General features: G+C 39.1%; 1 protein-coding gene across 2 annotated transcripts in view; it reads right to left on the reverse strand.

Annotated features, from left to right (window-relative positions):
* Positions 1 to 146: 146 nt before the first annotated feature.
* Positions 147 to 23413, reverse strand: part of LOC308198050 (nuclear pore complex protein Nup153-like) — a 34578-nt gene continuing 11311 nt past the window's right edge. Inside the window, exons 8-13 of one of the 2 annotated variants that reach the window (XM_080599587.1) lie at positions 20384 to 23396; positions 16420 to 19282; positions 14320 to 16197; positions 8448 to 13078; positions 7780 to 7933; positions 147 to 3014 (exon numbers count right to left, since the gene is read on the reverse strand). In XM_080599587.1, the coding sequence (XP_080455713.1) occupies positions 23316 to 23396 (81 nt within the window). In that variant the 3' untranslated portion in view covers positions 147 to 3014; positions 7780 to 7933; positions 8448 to 13078; ... (1 more) ...; positions 16420 to 19282; positions 20384 to 23315. Of the gene's footprint in view, positions 3737 to 7779; positions 7934 to 8447; positions 13079 to 14319; positions 16198 to 16419; positions 19283 to 20383; positions 23397 to 23413 lie in introns of both variants that reach the window. The other variant, XM_080599586.1, reaches the window with a different exon arrangement.

The following is a 23413-nucleotide window of genomic DNA, read 5'->3' on the forward strand; positions in this document are numbered from 1 at the left end:
CTTCTGAGCTCAAGTACCACAGCTATGCACTGCAATTGAAGTGGCATCAAACCTTGTAAGGTTTTGAAGCTTCAGCACTGCCATCCAAATTCAAGGAGGCTGCATCTATTATCTTGAATTTGCCCCAGCTCAGTCCCCTGAAACAATTCCATAGACACGTACAAGCAACCCTTTTCCCACCCAGATTCTTTGCTTCATCTATTGCACCTCTACCTTGTGTCATATTCTTATTAATCTGCCCCTCAAAAGACTCCCTGGCTCACACAAAGAAGCAACCCAACAAATCCCTGTTCCCAGCCACGTTGCTTTCATGCTTTGGGAAGAGTTAACTGCAACAGCTCTAACTGTGATGCCACCTCACCCCCTCCACCTATGTGAGGTTCTTTGCCTTCTGCCTCCTCCTACGTGTACACCTGCACTAGAACCAGGAAGAATGTGCTTCCTACAATACTCCAAGAGCCTCTTCTGTTTCAGGATGTCATCATTTCAATTCAGGACTGAAAGTATTCCTAGCAAAAACCCAACAGCTAATAGCTAACAGAAGCAGTTGCTGGTGATCAGCTACAAGTAACCTGGAAGTACTGAGGAGTCACAAAAGAGAATTTGCATTACATTTAAGAACAGCATGCAGCTTAGGACCACTGCTTTCACTGACTACACTAAGCCATAAAAAAGAATTGGATTCTTACCTGCCATCACAGCAATTATGGTTTATGTTGCCCCCAAAACACACACGGCAGTACCAGAACTGTGTCAACTAGCTTTAACAGCTTCCCCAGCTATTAAGTACAGTAATTTCTGCTTCCTTTTTTTTCTTGGAGGAATATTCTTTTGTTTCCAGCCTCACTTACTTATTATACACACTGTTAATTAGCAACTATTTCTCCATACTCATAGGGTTATGGAGTCCCTATGACTGGAAAAGACTCTGTACCCTTCAAGATAAGAACAGCATAAAGGCAGCAACTCGCAAGACTGCTCTAGCTTAAAGCAAAGCTTTCCTCATTGCTCTCATCTCCTTTGACTTGAGTGCTGTCATCCTTCTACCAGAGCTTTAAAAACTTCATTACCACGAATGAAGGAAGACCAGAGCAATCAGAGAGGGTAGCAGAGGGTATAACTTAAGGAGCTGTTACTAGGATTTTTTTGTTGTTCCTGGTGGACTATTTTTCTCCTTGCCAGCAAGGAGGGAAAACCAGCAAGTTGTTTTCTCCAAGATTTTTTTTTTTTAGGTTTAAGAACACGGATTATGTTGTAGCAATTTCTTCGCTGTAAAGCGTCAGCTGAGAAGTCTAACAGTAAGAAGGGCAAGGGAAAACTGAATGCTGATGCAGAGAGTGCCAGCAGACATCATCCTCATTCCACGGGATGTTTGTAGCTATGGCAGTTGAAGTCTACACTTCCATATGCTTAACATACCCTATTTATAAGCCAATTTTAGCTGACCTAGCATGTATCAGTAGTACAGTTAGAGCCAGCAGCCTGCAGGAAAAAGTGGGCACAGGTGTTTCCATAGCAAGGCCTGTGAGTGTCTCCCATACATACTTCCAGTCTAAGCAAGCACATGAAAGGCTTGGCTTGTCGCTTACCTAAGGAACCAGGAAAACAAGGGGAAGCTAGATTTTGCTTGTGTCCTAATGCCCATATAAAAATAAAGACAGATGAAATACCCTTACTACCTTGTTAAATTCCATAAGCCGGAAGAGAACGTGCTGCACACAGGTACAAGTAAAATCCCTTGCTGGCAGGTTTGCAGAAACAAATTTTTTATTTACACAGGCAAGTCTTATCTTTAAGATAAGACCCCATTTACCTCTTTACATTTCTCGAATATTTACATGACTTCATGATGCTCCAAGAAGAGAGTGATGAACAAAAAGATTACAGAAACTGTCAAAAGCATAGCAAAAAAACCCCAACCTATCATTGTGCTTTAAAACTTATGAGCTAGAATAATGTAGAAGAAATGTAGTTTTAGCACTTTGGTCCTAACTGTCATGCTCTAGAAGACACTTAAATAGCAGAGGGGATTTCAGAAGTGACCGTATCCAGAGGTTGCCAGTGACAATTCATGAGTGAATCGTAGAGTTCTTCGCTTGTCTCCGTGAATTGTCTGTTCATTTCATCAACATCCAAGTAGAGCTGTGGATCTGAAAATAAAAGCCTGGTAAGTCCAAGTATCAAATCTGAGGCATGCGCACAAAAAAACTTCATGTGAAATAGCTAACAAAATGTATTTTAAGCTAAGTGTAATAAGCTATTAGATCTACTAATTTTAGTGAGGTATTTAGTCCTCTAAAATTTTGAGCCTCACAGCTCCAACTTTTGGGAATTTGTATATTAGAAGGCTGGGACTAGAATTGTCTTTCAAGATAAAGACAAAGACAATGTTTAAGATAGTAAAGATAACGTTTAAGGATAATCAGCCATGAAACCCTCCCAAGAGTCATTTAATTCACTTCTACGGCAATACACGTTACATAGGATAGTTTCTAAACACTAACACAAAATGCCTCCACGTGAGGAACTTTGCAAACCTTCCAGGACACAAATATGTTTTGTACCGTATTTGTAAGTGCAAGCTGAATCCTCCTTTTGGAATCTGCAACATAAGCTTTTACCTCAGGGTGGAGAACAAAGCTTTTGCATATTACTGAGTTTCTAATACAAAATCTGTTTAGCGGAACCAATACAAAGAACAAAATTCTGTCTTAGACCATTTTCAAATGGGAATGAAGGCACAGGTACAAGAAACCTGCTGCGAAGCATTGACAGTGTCCCGTTTTACTTGATGCGGTCAGTGTATGCTGTATCAGCTTTAAAACCCCAGCTGAATGCAGATCAACCCCACAGAGGTTTGACCTCAGCTGAATTTTCAAGATGTTCTTCATCCAGTAGAGGTTGGCTTGTATTGTTAAAAGGCACAAGGATGGCTAAACTCAAGCGACAATGACAGAACCCTTATTACCGTCAGTAATTAGGTCATCACCGATTGCAGTCATAACTGAAGATTCCTGAAAGACAGAAAAGGCTAAGTTTAATCATAACTCATTTCAGAAAGCATCACAGATTCAAAGTGCTGCAGTCTCAACCCATTCCTTCTTCCTACAACTACAAGGATAGATGGCATTTTATCTATTTATTTTAAGAAGAAAGCCAATATTACAGTACAGGTTGGAAGGGACTTCCGGAGGTCACAACTAATACATTGACCACGATAAGACCACTTACAACAACTGTTTAATTTGCTTTAAGCAAAGCAAATCAGAAGAACAGGAACAGAAGAAGCGTACGCAATTATGCTGTCAAAACCATTCTTTGGTATGCGTGAACAAATAATGGTGTATAAATCACTAATTCTATGGATTTACTATTTAAGCACTTAAATACAAACACCTCTGAATGGAATCTGCTCTTTTAACTTCACACTAAGCAGAAAGCATGTTTTCAACTTCGGATTCTTTTTGCTGATTCACACAAATCTGTACAACATATTATCTGTGAAATATTTTCTTTACAGCAAGCGTGCACTATCTTTACCTCAAAAACAGCTGGAGCCATTAAAGAATCTCCTAAAGAGCAGTCTCCAACAGCTTGCATGCTGTCATAGGGAGCATAGGAGCTGTAGTTGTAGTCAGCGTAAGCATCGTAACTCCTCTGCGAATAGTAGTTCTGGTAATCTTGGTAATAATCATTATAGTTGTATGACTGGTACCGCTGCAATTCTGCTTTCAGTCTGAAACATGAGGAGTTGCATACAGTCAGAGAACAAGAAACTGTAAACCCAGTTCTGAACTTAAACAATTTGTTAGCTTACATACTTCAAAGCTTAAAAGGAAGCTTTCCTAAACAGTCACCTAAGTGACAGCTTAAGTCACAGCTCAAAACCTCATTTCTATAGAAGCAAGCATCCTCACCTTTGCCAATACCAGAAGGAATTGTTCTCATGGATTAACTCCAGAGCCTTGACATGGTTACCTGTACACATCAAGTATTTTTAGCGTTGGCATAAGCAAGCTGCTGCTAAGTCTCTGTGCTTTGCTAAAGATTGATTTAAGACCAGAGACATTTATCAAGCACAGCTGCTTTAAAGATGCAGTCTTAACCCTTCTATCTTTTGTTTGGTTAATTACTAGATCTTATTTCCAGAAAGAAGTGAATGGAGTCAGATTATCCATTTCAAAGAAGCATCTGACGCTGCCTGTCAGTTTGCCATGTCTACCTCCACCTGCTCAGTTTTTTTGTTTGTTTAAAGTCCATTAAACATTCAACAGCTGCCAACTATACCGCTCAGGTGAAGTCAGTCTTGCTTAACAACACAATCGCGATTCTCCAGCATGACGCCTTATTATTAGTGGGAGAATTACAAAATACGCTGGTTCTTAAGAAGAAAGGGCCAGCTGATTAGCTTTCACTACTTTCCCTTTCAAGATTTTCTCAGGGGCAGCTTCAGACTAATGACAAGAACCAAGACAAGTGCTATCTGTACTAAAACTGAGGTACACTGCATAAAGAACATTCAGATAACCCAGCTGCATATTCAAAAAAATCCGCTGTTTAGACTTGTCTTCACTGATTCTGTACAGGCAGACCTCCTGTGTCTGCAGTGCCCAGTTTCTCTCACTTGAATTGGGGATGCAGAGAAGTGAGTTCTATGCTTTTGGGGAAGAATACAAGCTGAAGGCATTCTGAAATAGCTTCCAAACTCAGCAAACATGAGGGACAAACTAATCCAATGGCTGGGTATTTCAATGCTAAGAGAGCACGGTACTCAGCCATTCAGAAACGTATTACTGATGTGTATTTTAATACCTACATTTGTTTCAATACTGCAAAGCTACACAAGTTCTAATAAAGAGGTAATCCATTGTCTTGTTACTGTAGTAAACAAACAGAAGATACATCATCTTAGGTCTTCTGCTTCCAACTGCACTCTTCCTACATACAGTTGTGTAGGGAAGGAAAATCTGAAAATACTGTTGACGTTCTTCTGGATAGCCGAAGCAAGAAAACATGTTTGTGGCTTATTCTTGTTTTCAAAATAAAACAATATTAATTTAATCAAAAAATTTTGGCAAAGAAGTTTGGACAGTGCTCTCTTGGAGAAGAGCATTTCCATTCTAAAGCAGAAGGAGGCAACATTTGCAGAATTATGCTAGGTAAACAGAAACAGAAGTGTCATTTTTTACTATTTAACAGAACACACAAGCTAACCTCATGAACATACTGAAATTGTTTATATGAAGTCCTGTTTTGTCAGTATCCTGGATCAAAGTTCATCAAATTTGGTGTCAATTCTTTAACCGTTCAGAGACCTGAATTGCCTTAAATAAGTGATAGAACTGAGCCGGTAGAGTAAGAAACCCTCTCAGGAAGTGCTAAGCTTTAAACTCCCCATTGCCCTAAGCTCATGAAAAGCAAAGAATAGCATTCTAAACCTGTTCTAGTAATAACGCCTTTGGCTTTCTCCCTGCGTTCCCATTTTTCCCCCCACTTCTTTCCTGTCAACCCACTGTAAAACTAGTTATGTGCTTCTCTCAAACTAGAGGGAAAGCTCTAAGAACAAGAACTCCCTAGCATATAAAACCACTTGTTGTCCCTTCTACCTTATGCAGGCCCAAACCTGAAAATATTTACCAATGCATTCAGCTTTGCTGCTGTTGAGAAACAAGGCTGGTTACAATGGCAGCTAAGCCCAAGTTGCGCTGTCTGGCTAGACTTAACAGTTGGATTCCCCCAGCCATCCTGAAGCAGGTTGATGAATCCAGGGAGTCAAAACATAGGACTTCTGCATTTCTGGTTTTGTAGACTGCATCCTGTGTACAGCCACTAGAGCAAGGGCCACAGACTTTCCAAAGGCAGAGCTACAAGAATCTGATTATTTAGAATAATTGTATCAATGCACAACTCCTTGGTTACCTTTTAGAAATTCCTATGCTCAGCCGGATTCCTTTTCCCCCCAGGCCTGGTGCGTTCTGGCAGTCTTGCAGTGCCCTCATCTGATCACCTTGCTCACCAAATCTGACATAGGCATACCCTCTACTATTTTCAAAAGGGAGAAAACCAATTCTAGTATGCATAACAGTTACAAAGCTAATGAATTCAATTTCTGTCTTCTACAAAAAACAGAAGATAGCAGCTACTATAGCTTCTATTACTTAAGCAACCTCTCTGGCATGTGCACGTGCACAGAAAAGGCTTTCACCAAATTAAAAAACTTGGGCCAGAAGCAAAAAGCTTATTCCTTGGTAGCATTAAGATGCAACTCACTGAGAGCCAGCAAAACAATACATTTTAAGTGCTCTCTGCGTAAGTAATCAGATTCCATATTTCTGCATATACAGCAGTTAATCAGTTAGCACTAACCCACTCCTTTTGGAGCCACAAACTTTATTGGTCACAAACACCAAGAGCTGGCTGTAATTATCTGAACCAGTATTAACCGGTACCTCTGAACTCTTCAAACAAAAATATCTTTCAGGTGCTCTTAGAAGAACAACATCAATTGCCTGCAACAATTTGATGGCTTTGCTAAACGGAGCACTGAAAAGCACAGTGGTACAGTTTCTTTTGTAGCCTGTTCAGAAATTATAGCCCCGTGCCTACAGCTTCAAATCAGGCCAAGCTTACCAGCCCAACTCTTACAGCTTAAGTTCACTGCACTCGAATGCCTTCAAGACGTGCTTTTAGGAGCCATGGAGAAGAACCCTCTGGTAAGACCACCATTATAAAGTACTGAGTGTTGTTTTACACTTAAAATAGAACTATCTGTTACAGTCATTCATCAGCTTTCCCTAGGCTGCTGCTCTCTCACTACTGAATGTGATCCTGCTCTCAGTTTCCCACTAACTTTTTCCCCCAGCGGTTATGGCCTCTTTTCATCTATGACACTTTTAAGGGACTACACCGTGTTGAAAAATGCTGGTTAACATTTCCTTTTACACAAGGTGCCTCATCGAATTTTCCTGACTAAACCAAACCCCAGAACCTTAACTAGAAGAGGAAGCACACAAACACACACGCCTCCCTGGCCACCATATCTCCCCAAAACATATCTGTTCAGTAACAGACCAACTGTAAGAATACTGCGATTAAAATCAGTATAGCTCTATACACTGCTTTTGTTCGGGATTACTAGCTAATGTCCTTCCCCTTACCCCTTCTGGAATTAATACTGAATTCTGTACTCTAAAATGTGGTTCTTAAGTCATACAAATGACATTTAACAATCAGAATTTTTCCACACAGTGATCCTCAATAAAAACTTCAATCCTCTACTGCAGTCTTTCAACAAATTAAAGGAATACAAAACTGGCTAATAACTGTTCAGTGATTTTTGGACCTTTGTAGCACTAGAGTAACAGCAGTACACTCTGCAGCATAGTTGCAAGTACGTGGGAATAAGATACTCTCTCTCATCTCTTTTTTTCTCTGAAAAGTGTGAGGCCTCTATTTCACCCTACTAAAGATTTTACCACCAACTGTACTGCTAGCATTGAGACACTACAACTTCTGTGCTTGTATGAGATGCAGGACAGGTTCCTTAAGGTGTCGCAATTTTTTGTCTAAACCTAGTGTTGAGATCAAAAAAGGGATTGCTACTAATTGCGTACGTATCAATAACCAGGACAGAAGACACGCTGCATATAGGAATTAAACTTTTTCTAAAGCTCTAGTACATGAACATATCAAATCCCGCAGATTTTTTCTAGTATGGTTTCAGAGGTCTTACTTGATGGACATAAGCGCACAAGTGAAGACAAAAGATACTCTGTTTACCTGAAGTACTGGTTTGCAAGTACTGCTTCTCTTCTGTCCTTCCCAAAATAAACTGTGAGGCAGCTGCAGACTCTGCACCTGAACACTCTGAGTGAACACCGAATGTAAATGATGGCAAGGCAGCATTTTGTGGACGCAGCCGCAGCACCAAAACCTGCAGAAATAAGTGAATGTCAAGTCCGTAACCCACGGTGTATCTGCAGTACGTGAAGGTTTGAACTACATTCTAGTCCTGATCTTTCCAGTCAAAACTGTTTAACAAACAACCCACCAAACAGTAAAACAAACAAGAAAACCCCATGCTTCCTCTTTACATAAAACTTTTCACAACTGTGTTTTCTGCCCACCACCTGGCTTTAAAAAGTATACGAACTTCTTTGAAAGATCATGTTTTTAGTCTGAACTCCAAATGAACAACGTGTAGGGCATGTAAAGAACAAGCACGTCATTAATGAAAGCTTTTCTCTAAAAAGGATAAACTTATTCTTGGGGAAAAGTGTGGAAACAGATGTTATCTAGGCAATATTCCTACAGGAAAAACGAATAATTTTGCCACACCTCAAAGGAAAAAATAATTGTGCTTAACAGGTAAGAAAATAAAAAAAATCAGAGCAAACCAAAAAATAAATCACAGAATATGCATCCTCGTTTTAATCATTAAGTATTACCTCTGAGCTCTGCTTTGGTGCTTGGCTTTGCACTTTCACAGGCTACACACTTCGTGGCCTCTGCTTTGTTTTGAACCAAGCAGGTCTCCCAATCCCAGCTTCCTTCGGGCTTCTTGAATTTGTCTAAATCCAGAAATTCTCCAGAAGGAGCAGAAAATGCAGATGCACTGCTACTTGTCACAGGTGTTGGACCCTCTGTGAGACAAACAAGACAGTTAACCATCCTGTTTGAACATGAACTATAAAATGAACATTAACTTTTAAATTTGATTTGTCAAATCCCACAGAAATGTTCAAAATTACTCCGCAACTCCCCCCCCCCCCCGCCCCTGAAAAAAATAAAAGCCACCAAAAACCCACAAAGAAACAAAGAAACAAACAAAAAAACCAGAGTGGAACTCAAAGCTTCCAAACAACACACAACTCTGTTCAGCACACAAGCTTCTGCTGCTGTTGACCACAGTGTAACCTCCATAAAGAGGCCTGACAGGTGCCTTTTAAAAAAAAGGTGCCTTTTAAGAGAGAAGCAGAAGATAACGCTTCAAATTCAAAACCGGAAAGACAAGAATGGCTCTTCCCTTCCACAGCACACGCAGAAAACTTTTATCCTAGTATTACTTGCATCGCTCTTCCTCCTGACAAGTGCAACGTAACCGTGCAATTCACTGCACCATGGTCACAGTAAACCCCTCATTTCCAAAATTCCTCCTTGCAATGGCAAGAGCCTCAGACAAAGATGCCGACTGACCGCTCAGAGGTTGGAAGTCCAAGAGAATCAACTCTGTCTGAAATCCATTATCTTACCTCAGGAAATTTCAGTCTTACCGCACAGGATGATTACAAAAGCCCGGTCTAGTCCATCTTAATTTGTTTCTTCCACGATATATTTGCACAGGTGTTTTTCGATGTAATGGCATGTTAAATGACATTTAGAGTCAAAGTTAGAATTAGAATCGTATTTTAAAAACAATACAACCACGCTCAAAATCAATTACGGTCACACACAATGGGAAACAACCCAGTACTGCCCTGAAGAAGTTACCCAGCGGGTCACTCGCTTTCTTGAAGCCTACCACTGACCTTCATAGGCATCTCTCTGCTTTAGCTTAAGACTAGTTAAGACTACACTGTCTTGAAATCTGGCTTCACATCTCCCCTCAATTACATACAAACGGTGAGTAGAGGCATTTTGGACACATTCTGTAATTTTTTTTACTTATTTTTTGAAAGAGAAAAACGCAGTCATTTTTAACTCTTTCTATGGAGTTCTCATTTTCGCCAGTAAAAAATCACTATGTTGTTTTTAAATTAAGTCACCCACTTCAGCCATCTTCCCTCACCAGCTGCAAAGCCGGGGGTATCTGCATTGATCCAGCTCCGTACTAATACATTTCACAATCAGTTCAATTTATGCGACAGGCTGGAACCTGGGCTGAGACCTCTGAAGTGCCTGTAAACCAATCCTGCAGACAGCCGCTAACCCATCAACCGTACCTGGGAATCGTGTTGCTTAAAATATTCCATATATGCAACGTACTTTTATTCTGTACAAGATTCACAGAGGCTAGGATGGAAACAACAGGAAAAAAAGGACCATACCTGGTTTCTCAGACTGACAGGCTACACATTTGTTATCTTCCGTCTTATTTGGTACAAGGCATATTCCACAGTCCCAAGAGCCTTTCGCCTTCTTAAATTTGTCTTCAAAGCCCAGAGTGGCTGTTGTGTCAGTGCTGCTCGAGGAGGATGTCACTGTCACCGAGCTGTCTGTGACCACTGGTCATGTCAGAGCAGGCATTACTCCCGTTCCAGGTTTTGGTGTCTCACATGCTATACATTTTGTAGCTTCCGGTTTGTTTTGGACAAGACATGTATCACAATCCCACGTTCCAGGTACTGTTTTGAATTTGTCTCCAAAGCCCAGCATCCCTGCTGGGGGCGCTGCTGGCTTTGAGGTGTCGCATTGACTTGAACTTACTGTCTGTTTCATACTCTCAACTGTTGACGCTTTAGTAGCTTGACAAGTTACACATTTGTCCTTTATGTCTTTGTTTTGCAGAAAAGGGTCACATGTATCAGATTGCCAGTACGATGCTTGTTTAGAAGTCTCTTTACCTGCAGAAAAAGTTGTTATTGCAGGCCTAGTATAAACCACTGTGCTTGTTGTAGGTTGTGCAGACGTAGAAGAGCGTGTTTTCAACAATCCAAAGTCTAGGAAGCAAGAAAAAAAAGTCTTCCTGTTAGCGCGGCACCTCACTACATGTAACTAAGTGACTTTACTAGAGGGCAAAAATTTCAGCTCAGGTGCCAATGGTTACAACTAGACATTCAGACCGAGCGCAACAGGAAGTCCCCAGAAATCTTATCTAAACGGATGAAATTTCATCTGCTGCACTGGGTCACAACAGAACATTTCGTTAAAGCTTCATTTAACTCTTTGTTTCCAAGCAAGCTTTAAATCAACATTTTCACTGGTCGATACAAGTACAAACAGACAGTAGCTGACTGAAATCTGACAGTCCAACGTGGAATGGAAATAATACAATTTGATTAAGACGCGATGCCCAATCGAATCAAATTTCTAAAGCTCCTCCTTCCGTAGCAGATGACTCAAATCTACTCCAGTAACTGTACAGAAGTTTGTACTCGGAGCAGCAATCCATGCGGTATTTTCCCACAGATGCTGAATATTAATTAAATAATAAAAACTCAAGACAATTGAACAACTGTCTAATTTTCTATAATCTTTTTCAAAATGCATCGGACACAGGACAACTCCTTATTTAAAAGGTGGCAATTTTAACAGGAAAGACAAGCTACTAATACAGAAAGACTAAAGGAAATGCATCTTAAACAGCAGCTCAAGTTGCTTGTAAATCTACCTTGAACATAGTTGTTTTGTGGTTTGTTTGTTGGGTTTTTTTTAGTCAAAAATGAAGTCTTTGAACAATGTGGATTTAGATTCTGCTTCTTTTAAACCGATAAAGAAAGTGAATGTCACTTCACTCAGAGGTCTTTCCTTAAACAAAACGCACAATGTATTTTCTCTCACTTAGCTCTTTCCAACAGAGAAATGTGCTGCCTTCTTAACAAGTATGTAAGTTAGAAGAAGACTTTTGGGAAAAGATCAAATTCAATAAAGCCCTTTTTCTTAAAAGATATCTTTTCCACAGACACACTTTATGAAACTGTTGAAAACAATTGCAATTGCTTAAAAACAAAATTCAGAAAAGGGTTTTTAACGTAAAACACTCCATTTCTGTTTGCAGTTTAAATTTTAATCCACAGGAGCCATTGTAAGCTAAGGCCCAAAGATTCGCAGCTTTCGCCATGTATTTGGAACTGAAGCTCTTTCCTATTCTTTCTTCACCTGGGCTGAAGGTGGGACAGGAGTGTTGAGCTTTACAAACATTTCCTTTTCAATTCCACAAATTGTATTTACTTAAAATGAAACACCGATTATCTGGCTAATTCTCTTAGTACCTCATTTACAATTACATCCTAACACGTAAAGGAGATGCAACCCATCTGCTTTTCATCTTGCAGTTTTACTTCCAGCAACAAACACCACTTAGAATAGAAGGGGGCAGATGCACCCTAACAAACGCAGCGCTTAATGTAATGCTCTCCTACATTCATATTTATAGCAGATACTCTATTAACCATAAGTCGTGTGTTGGTTTTTTTTTTAATAAAAAATGCTAGCGTATTTTTTGCAGCATCTTTTTAAAAGGAGTTCATTATCTCTCCAGGATTTTTTAGAACGTCTAAGACGCTTCCTTCCTTTAAGACGTGGGCAGTGGTGAAGGGAAAACCAGCAAAATCTTTGACCTCCTCTTTCTGTGTGTTGATGTTGGTTGAGGTGGTGGTGTCTTTTGAAACAAAAGAAAACAAAAACAGCTTTCACAATGTGACCTAGTTAGAGCAGATTATACTCACTTTTGTTAGAAACAAGAATTTCCAGCTTTCATGCTTCTCACATAAGAATCTTCACAAATTCTACTTACTTTGCAATGCTTTATGATTACAAGCAAAACAAAAAGCAACAAAACAAAAAAAAATTATAAAAGCAGATCTGTCACTGGAAAAATACTGCAGAAGTCCAACACTGCCTGGAATTGCTAGCATGCGCAGACAGGACAGATTGAAGATTTAATAAAGAAAAAAAGGAAAATCAGCACTTCAGATCTGAAGTGCTACAGTTTCAGTTACCTAGGGTAAGAAAGGGCGTCACTGGAGTACCACTGGGTCCAGAAAGTTCTGCCGATTTTACAACGGGAACACTAAATGTAAACCCAATCTGCTATGAACAAGAGAGGTTTTTCAGATTCTCAAGCCACAGGAACTTCAATCGAATGCACACACAAAACCAAATCTGAAAGCTGCTCTTCACATTTGTAGCACGCATGCTGAATGACAAACTATAAGCCAGAAGCCTACATACTTTTCTCCATCAAGGCAGATTCTGCTTTAGTGTTCTGCAACAGCCTACTAAATGCCTAAGAAAAAAAGTCAAGCTCCTTTATTATTTTACTTACAGAAGACGTAGGTAGCACTTCTGCCTCAGTAGATTTCACAACTGGAGATGAAAACGCGAACTCAGGACTGCTAACAGTACTTGCTGGTTGTATCTGTATTTTCAAAAGAATTAAAGGTTTATATTTAAGAGCAACAACTACCTGAATTCACTACCCAACAGAAGTCCCGCAGTGACGTCGAAAAACCTGATGTTTGAGTTATTTTGCAGATAAAAGTAATAATAAAACACAGGGAAGTTTCCAAGTGGGTATAGGACAATATCTTCAAAACCAAATTCCAGAAACTGAGAGGAAAAGCTGGAGATGCTACTTAGGTCTAAATGCACGGAAAAGCAAGCCAGGAAGCTGAAGAACGGCAAACTCAGCCCAATGATACTCCAAGAACTTCAGCAAACACATCAACATGTTAAAGCAGCTGTCTACTTCAAACCGTACAAAAAATATTTCAAGTACTCTGGAACAGATTAATGTTTATTTTATTGCAATAATATGCCAATTATTGCACCCTAGGCTCATTCTATGTGAGGCTTATATGACCACGTTACCTCTAATTTAATAACTTAAATAAAGTTGTGGTTTAACCATTGCAGGCAACTAAGCACCACACAGCCACTCGCTCACTCCCTCCAAGTGGAACAGGGAAAAGAACTGGAAATAAAGAAGTAAAGTTGTTAAATTTGAGGTAGCATTAATGACTCATCGCATGTAATGGCTACCTGGAAAGACAAATGCCATAACCCTGTACATACTCCCCACTCCTTCCCCTTCTTTCCCCCAGCATTTATTGCTGAGCACGATGCTAAATGGTGTGGAATATCCCTTCGGTCCTCTGGGCTCCGCTGTCCTGGCTGAGTGCCCTCCCAGCCTCTTGTGCATCCCCGACCTCCTCGCTGGCAGGGCAGCGTGAGAAACAGAAAAGGACTTGTCACTGTGTAAGCACTGCTCAGCAACAGCTAAAACACCAGTGCCTTACCAACACTGTTTTGCTCACAAATCTGCAACACAGCATCATCTACTACGAAGAAAATTAACTCTACCCCTGCCCAAACCACTATAAATAACTTGGCATAAAGTCCACACCCCCCTTCCCCCCCAGACTTCCACAGCATTTGAAGCAGTTATACAATCACGTTAAATGGGAGTTGGCAGGCTCTAAGACTGAGAGAAGCAGAATCAAAACATTTATGCCTTTTTCCCCAAACTGGCATACAACCCCAATTCATTCAGCTGCGTAGAAACTAATATTTGTTAGTTTCATGAGCACCACAGAAAAAGTCAACTCGCAATAAAGCAGTATACTCATTGTAAACATTATTTATAGCATAAAGATTTACCTTGCCCGCCGCCGTCGCTGCTGCATCTGCCATGCCTGCCGCCTCCGTTGAATTTGCCACGCTTGTCGTTGCCGCTGTTGACTTTGCCTTGTCCTTTGTCATCAGCAGGTATGGCATGCCCGCCGCCATTATTGGACATGTCAAGCCTGAGGGCACTGTTGAACATGTTATGCCCGACGTCGCCGTTGTATATATGATGTCCTCCACCTCCTCCTCTGATAGATCTGTCAAGTCCTCCACCTCCGATGGATCTATCATGCCCTCCACCTCTGATGGATCTGTCATGCCCTCCACCTCTGATGGATTTGCCATGCCCGTCGCAGCTGCTGGAGTTGCCGTGCTCATTGCTGCTGTTGAAACAGCGCTCGGTGACGCTGAGACAGCGCTACTACCAACGAAACTAGAATTGAACTGAGGCAGCGATGCAGCACTGATGGGTAGGGGTATGTTCGGTAGCACTGGTTCCTCCACTTCCTAAAGTTGCAAATTTTAATTTTTCTTATACAAGACATACTACTTTCTCACCCCATCGCACCCAATTTATTAACAAAATTAAATAGAACAAAAATCCATACAAATTAAGAGAAAGCAAGTTTCCAGAAGAAATCCCGATCTCCCCACCTCTGTCTACCACGTCATTTTAATTTATGGCAGGCCTGCTTCCACATTATACTCTATTCAACAACTGTACAGCAAGAACACTGAAAGTTAACTCAAAACCTGTGCAGAACAGAGAGGCACAGATCACATTTTTTTTCTTTCTTTTCTATACTTTAGTCATCAAAGCTCTAGAGAAGCATCATCCTTTCTAACTACCCTCGCATGGCTTCAATTAAGAGTACACTCTCAAGACAAGTGAGAAAGTGTTCCTCTTGCAAAATTAGGCAGGATAGCTGCCAAAGTTTCTAAAGTCATTACAGCAGTGAACGTGGAAAAAGGTAATGTTTAAAGAAGCAGGTAGGTTCAACAACCAAACTAAACACAAAAAGCACCAAAGAAAGTCAGACTAGCAGCACTGAAGATTGTGTTCTGGTAAATACAGTCTATACCATGTATCAGGATGCAAATATAAAAATCAGAAAACAGCCTCTTAACAACTTCAATTTTCATCCCTGCCACTTACTTTATTTGATTACTAAGATTGGATGAGTTATGTTTTAAATGGCATAGAAAATCTGACCGAAATTTGTACAGTACTATCATGATCTACTTAGAAATGACTAGGCAGGGATGTAAGTTGGTACTACTGATATTCAGTGCATCCTGTAGCTTACATCTGTTTCACAGTTTTGATTTGAAAAGTTTATGGAACTTTTGATATTTGGACCATTATTTTATTTGCGTTACAGGAATAAACAACAGTGTTTACGATTTCTTTATATTGCATCATCCTGAAGTCCCATTTAATGATTTGAAACTTAAATTAACTTAAATACTTAATATTAACTTAATATTAATTAAATACTTAATGTTAACGTAAATACTTAAATTAACTTACAGGCAGCTTATATAACATCCAATAAAAGAAAAAATAATCTGAATATTCATGGTCATAGTTTTATGGAATAGATTTTTCCTATTAAAATGAGAAAAAAACTCTCTCACAATGAGTTGGGTGAGTATCAAAAACTGAGTCATCGTTAGCAGACATGCAGAATGCTCTCTTCTACTACTCTTTTTCACACTCTTGGCCTGTATCTTTCTGTACGACTTAAATATGAAACCAAAAATTAAGCTTTTTTTTTTCTTTTTATACTTGGCACTCGTTTCAAGTATCATTCCTGTAGAAAAACTATACAAACCTTCACCAAAACATTACTTCTCTTCTTAGGACTCATTCATTCAATTGCTAACGAGAAATGTTATAGTTTGAAGAATCTCCAAGGTAAGAGAATTAAAAATTTCAAAATTACATAAGCAAAGTTCAGGTATTCAAACACAGGAAATCAATTGGAGCCTGCTCTGAAACCCACAAGAAAACAAAAACAATGCAAAAATAAAGCGGTATTGTTATAATTTACTATGATGCAATAAAACTGACACACTTAGCTAGTTACTTCAGTAAGCTCAGTGACAGCAATCAATTTAAGAGTCACTTACCTGTTCTTGTACAGCTCTTGATAAATAGTGTATTCCTCTTTCCCTTCTCATTTTGCCACCTCCGCTACTCACTCCTGAAGACAGACCATTGGACGCAGCAGTACTGAATTTGTAGCTGGTCACATTGCTAGCACACGACAGTACAGAAGTTGGGGGAAACAAGAGAAAAAAAAATTACCAGCCAAATTTTTTTTTCAAGATATTAGAGCTGTTATTAGTCCTAGAATTGAAACCTGCTGATCAGAAAAAAACTAAAGCTGTCTCACAAGTTGCTAAACGCTGGTAAATACTTGATGTTCTAAATAGGAAAAACTTTATTAACAGCAGCAATGAAAAGGACATACATAAGTGCACCGTTCACACGGGAACAATGACTAAGCCAGAAGACCTGAAATAGAAGAGCTGATTTAGATTGTTATTTTCCAGTGCTTCCTTTAAATAGGACTGGTTCTCTGATTCTGCGATGCACGTGTATCTTTTGCAGGGATATAAAAGAACAGCTCACAAAAATACAGAAAGAGTGCACATATGCACACATACACATGGGAAACACTGCCAACAGCTCTGATAGAATAGGGACGCCTTAGACTTGTGTGGCAAGGTAATATGGCCTAAGCTTCAGAAGCAGCTCTGGCTTTCATGTGGCCATCAGCAGGAACAGCAGAGGTGTTTGGGTATGCCAACATTCCAGAAGTCTTTTCAGACATGAATACAGATCCCTTTTGTAAGGCATACAAAGGCGTTTTTCTGGTACTTAAAAAAGCCTAGCTCAAAACCAGAAAGATATCCTAATCCAAGAGCAAATGGGGAAAAAATAACCCAAACCAGAAGTGGAATAGGGAATAACTCTAACAAAAGTACTATGGCAAGAAAATGAAGTATGCCTGGAAAAACTGTGACCTCAAAGCTTATCTTGCAGCCAATCAGTCAGTCAGTACAAAAGTGCATTAGATCGCACTGGAAGACACCAGGTCAAACTCCCACAATACTGAGGAGGAGAACTGGTCTAAACTTGTCAAATACTTGACAACAGCCTGCTTAGCACTGTAACTGCATAGAGGAAGACAGATCCCTAAGGCAGATGCTCAGACTTTTCTCTAATCCAAACTGTCAATCCATTAGAATTCTGAAAAAAGTCTTACATCAAAATAGATCTTCATTCAGACAACTATCGCTTGCCCATAACAGCCCATATTCCTCTTTCTGTTAACACCTGTGAGCTTCAAGGGGGCAAAGACAGTTGTCAGCCTTCAAGCAAGTCTAATCTACAATTGGACTCAGGATATAAAATATATATATATACACACACACGCATAGATATATAGCATTGGTGGGCCAGAGATTTACTGAGTATTCCAACTCAACTGTCCAAAGGGACTCTTGCCAGCAGATCAGTGTGGTGCTCCTGCTCCAGAACATGGCACCCAACAGAGACCAGCATCACAAAAAACACTACCACCACTACCTACTCTACAAACAAAAGGTAGGGCACTGCAATAAACTTTGTGAACGAAATCAAAAGCAGTGTGAGTTTTCTGTATCTCCTTCCTAAATGGAGAAGTAGAAAGGAGTTCTAACAAAGACAATTTAGAACAGTTTGAAAAAAACATAATTAAAACCCAGCACCTGATTGCACCTGTACCAGAACCTTAAAGCCAGTCGCTTCCACCCCTAAAAAGGTGGTTGTTGTGAAGTCCAACTTTTAGATGCCAAAACAAAGTGTTGAGTTCTTTCTGCAAGCCAAAGAATGCCCATGGTCACCTAAGAATTGCTTGGCAGATGAGCATAGAGTCAACAAAATTCCCTGCTACTGTTCTTTGAAAAGAGCGACTCCCTAAAAACAGAGTGCAAAGTCTCTTAACTCAAGCATTATTACCCAAAACACCATTTGCCCAGAAGGAAAAGCCATCAATATTATCTGGAGGATAACTCATTTGACCTAAACCAAGAAAGCAGTGTAACACAAAGCAGTCTCCTCAAGAAGAAATTCAATTAATTCTGCTGGATTTTTTTTTATTTTAGAGATGAGTTAGCATTTGGCCTCAAATGATTCTAAAGAACACATGGTCTTCATGTGAACTCAAAGCAGACAATTAACTTCATCATGAAAGGAGTATTAAAAAAAAGAATAATAAATCATAAATCTTCCTCCATGTTTTTGCTTAAAAAATAAAGAAAAAAACACATCAATAAACATCCTCCTGAACTGTAACTCACTTCCCCTACTTCACCTTCTAAAGAATGCTTCAGAAAGAATCATCCCATTAGGACAGAGCTTTCAAACTGCAAGCAATTAAATAGCTAAAACTAATAGCTTTTCCCCTAGGGAACATTAAGAGGGACAAATTATTTTGTTATAAGTAAACTGAGTTATAAACCATGAAATATCTGTCAAAGCAAAATTTGTAACGCTACAGATTTAGTTAAACTACAAAATGAGCCATATTTCCTGTAGAAGGAAAAAATAAGGCCTCCAACAGCAAAGATCCTTTCTGTGGATACAGCATTATAACGTGCCTCGTTTCCCATCTTCGTATCCTTCTCAGAAGATAAACTTGGGATAAAAAGTGGTGTATCAGTACTTTTATTCTTGCTCATCTTCCTTCCTTTCACAAAAACAACAATTTTCTCAAAGTTATATTGATCTTCAAACACAATCCAGACTTTGCAGCTGCCTCAAAATACAAAATTTTCATTGGATTTCCCATTCCTTTTACTGAGAACTGTCACCACCTTTCAGGTGCAGACCGTACTGAAAAAGGAGATTTCTTTCTTTCTTCAAGTAAGTTTTAAATTAATAGATGTCATACCTTTCAGATGGTTCTGCTCGCTGTTCTGCAGGCAAAGTCTTCTCTCTCATCCCCTGCAAGTTAAGTTTAGTTCAAGACTTAGCTGAATATGTACAGAATACACAAAGTACCAACAACCACTTCATGTGGTTTTTTGTGGTTTTTATTTTATTTATTTATTTTTAATTTTATAGCCCTGAATACACCTCACCTACTTAACGTTGTTCCCTAATTCAGCATTGTGGGTACAGTTCAGTTAAATTTTGGGGCTAAAGTAAGCATCACTGCTTCACTCAGCATTGAGGACAAACTGATAGAACACTAAATCAAATTTGTCAAATCCTCTAACAAAGAAAGTAATTATTTTAAACAAAATGACAAAAATTGTGTGTGTGGGGGGGAGAGTTTTCATCAAAACTTGTGTTTGCCAACCCCGTAAAAGGGACATACTTTTCTGTTTTCTGTCATTTATCAACAAACAAGAAAAAAAAAACCTCTACCCCCTAAAAACTAAGCAGTTGCTGCTACATTCATTTTAGAACTTTACCAAATGGAGATTGTGCTGGCTAAACAATACAGAGATTGAAAGAGTTAAAAGCAATAAGCAACCAGTATTACTGTCCACTTTGATTTCCAGCCTAAGAAGCCCATACACTTAACAAGTGGTCATTTGTACACTCAGACTGATACTGGAAACACAGATGTTTTCGCAGAAAGAGATGCCCATTTAATTTTATGGAAAATTTATCAGACTCCATCTACTCCAAAGCAATCAAAACCGATAACTCAGCACATTGTCAGAACTCTCACTTGGAGCACATAGCTCACCTGGAATAGTTTACACAGAACACGAGCATGTTTCATCAGTGACAGCTTCGTGTACATGAGAATATAAAAGGAAAACATTTCTGTCTTTTAATATTCTTTCACTGACAACAGGATGACTCAATAGCACATCATGACATCGTGAAAACAACCACAAGACACTGAGTGTTCCAAAAACAGAATTAAATCCATAAAAGCTCAATCTATTTCACAATGGTTCCCACTGCCTTAAAGCTCGCCTCAAACATACTATCAGTACTTTTTGCAAAGATAGGATAACAATTGGTTTGAGAAACATTCCAAGACTGGAAAAAAAAAACAGGCACATAAGGACTCAAAAATGTACTCACTTGGAACTTTGTGTCTCCTCTCTGGCAAATTTTGCTGGACTGAGTAGTTGAAGTCGGTGATGGTTCAGAATACCGCGTATAACGCATCGGCTGACGGTTTACTGTTGGTGTCACAAGTCTCTTAACAGGTGGAGGCTGGAATGCATTCTGGGATTCCAGCTTTGAAAGGGAAACAGCAATCAATTTATCCTTATGTCCACCCAAATTAATTCCAATATTTATTGATGAAAACAAATTACAGAACTATAAACCTCCCCCCATCGGTCTTGGCACTCAGTGAATACAATTTGAAAATTCTGAAGACCGTTCAACTTGTAGAGGGAAATCACCAGAAAACCAGTAACGAAATCCATAAAGCTATATATAAGTAGCCAAAATCTGACTGAATTCCGTTTCAAAATTTGGCAGTTAGCTTCATAGACAAAATAATTCATGCTACCATAATTAAAATAATCCATGTTCCTAGAATATGCTCCTATCTTTTCCTCTGCCCACACTGTGATTTTTTTTTTTTAGTAGCTTAATTCATTAATTTAACATTTGAAGTGATAAGCAACTAATTATACAGGCTTCTGGGCTTCACATCCCCTACATTTTCCCCCTTCAAAGTTACACAAACAATAGAACACACTCAAAAAAACCAACTTGTCAATCTTACAATAATCTCATTCATTAAAATATGATCCAATGCTTTACATGTGCATTAGATGCACTTCAAGTAGTGGGTTTGACTTCCCTTTTCAAAGCATTTTCACAGACCAGAGTTAATTTTTAACACAGACCACTGCGTGTTCTGCAAAACTGACTTAACTGAACTGTCAGACAGAAAACAAACCCTAAAGGCTACAAGATTTACCGATGGCTCCGCCTGCGGTCTTAAGGATCAGAAAATACAGTCTTAGGAAGCATGCTATTGTTCAAATCAATACCAACAGGAAATCGTTTACACCGCAGCTTTAATTTCACAGTATCTCCCAGCTCTTAGTAATAGGATTCACACTCTCTCAAAAGTATACAAAAATACATCTTTCTAAAAAATATTACATTCAGTTTGAAACCTTGAATAAGACATGTTTTATGTAAGTTCACAAATCTACTTCGAGTGAACGACGGTTCATTGCTGGTTTTAAAGGTAAAAAAGAAAAATATTAATTCCCCCAGTTAGGCATTCAATACACCAAGAGCTATTCTGCCTGGTACAGTTCCTTGAAATAAGAAAAATACCACATCACTGCTACCCACTGCAGAAGTTTAGCCCGAGTGCACAAGTGTTCCGTCAACCGCATGTTCACTTTAGCAGGAAAACACACGATCGTCTCCTCAGCAAATAATTGCTTCTCATCACGGGCTACCCTTCTCCCGCCACCATTATGAATTCTAGTATTATGAATAGACAATCTATCTCCTTTCACCCACTGACAGCTGCGTGCAACATTCATTTAGTGGCTGACAATTTCAGGCTCTCTGTTGCAAATCTGGCAGATCTTTCTTAATGCCTTATCACAGGTGTATTGCTATAATATAACTGAGAATTCACACCAGATTTGGTTTTAGTTATTTGGATAATATTTATGATATACTTCACTTCTCCATGCCCTTGTAATTTGGCAGATGGTGAAAAGATGGTCCAGGAAATCTGAGATGTTTGTAAACTCTGAAGTGATTGTAAACTTAATTATACATCCATCCAGTCAAGGAATTAGCACAGAAACTTCTTGAGACACTGTCCCTTTTCTCATTAGAACAGAAGATGAAAAGTTTGCACATCTTGTTATTTCCTTCAGTCACCTGATCTTCAAGTGGTCATTTAAGGGTTTTGCAATTTAATAAGCCCAAGAATACCCCTAACTAAAGTCATCAAAAAAAGATGACTAGTTTTCATTTTTTAAACAAAATGAAAGGAAATCATGCTTTACCACAGCATTATCACCAGTTCTGTGCTACCTCCAAATAGGAATTTAGGAGCGTTAAGATTTATAGCGTCAGAAAAGAAAAAGAAAAAAAAAAACCTCTACCCCCCTAAAAACTAAGCAGTTGCTGCTACATTCATTTTAGAACTTTACCAAATGGAGATTGTGCTGGCTAAACAATACAGAGATTGAAAGAGTTAAAAGCAATAAGCAACCAGTATTACTGTCCACTTTGATTTCCAGCCTAAGAAGCCCATACACTTAACAAGTGGTCATTTGTACACTCAGACTGATACTGGAAACACAGATGTTTTCGCAGAAAGAGATGCCCATTTAATTTTATGGAAAATTTATCAGACTCCAACGATGGTTCATCGCTGGTTTTAAAGGTAAAAATGAAAAATATTAATTCCCCCAGTTAGGCATTTAATACACCAAGAGCTATTGTGCCTGGTACAGTTTTGCAATTTAATGATACCCCTAACTAAAGTCATCAAAAAAAGATGACTAGTTTTCATTTTTTAAACAAAATGAAAGGAAATCATGCTTTACCACAGCATTCTCACCAGTTCTGTGCTACCTCCAAATAGGAATTTAGGAGCGTAAGATTTATAGCGTCGGAAATTAACAATTTTCCTCCTCTTTACTTTGAATGGTGATAAAAAGCAGAAAAATTAGTTTTCTGTGCCCGAATGAACACGGAAGTCTGTACAAAGTCTATATGACCACTCAAGCAGTATTTTTCTATTTGTGATCATTTCTTCAAGAGAAAACTTGCCTCAAGAGGAATTTTAATATGCAGCTTCACCCCAAGTTGGGGGACAAGATAAAACGACTTGGTGTGTTCTAGAGCTGTTGCTCTCAACTTACAAAGATAACATAATTCTTAACCTGAGTAATCTTCACAGCCCATCATCTATTGTGGATACATGCCAATATTAACTTGATTTGATGTCTATGTTGTCACTGAGGTTTGAGAAAATTTTTCTAATAGTGATAAAGCATTGAAAAAGTTATCTACCTCAGCTTAAGACATTATTGGTTCTTACCTTTCTTCGTTTGGACTGGAAGTCAGTAATATCCGGTTTATCTATGTCCGGAGGCTGAGGGAAAAAACAAA

The sequence above is a fragment of the Anser brachyrhynchus genome, assembly GCF_964034855.1.
Source record: "Anser brachyrhynchus genome assembly, chromosome: 7".
NCBI classification, from domain to species: Eukaryota; Metazoa; Chordata; class Aves; order Anseriformes; family Anatidae; genus Anser; species Anser brachyrhynchus.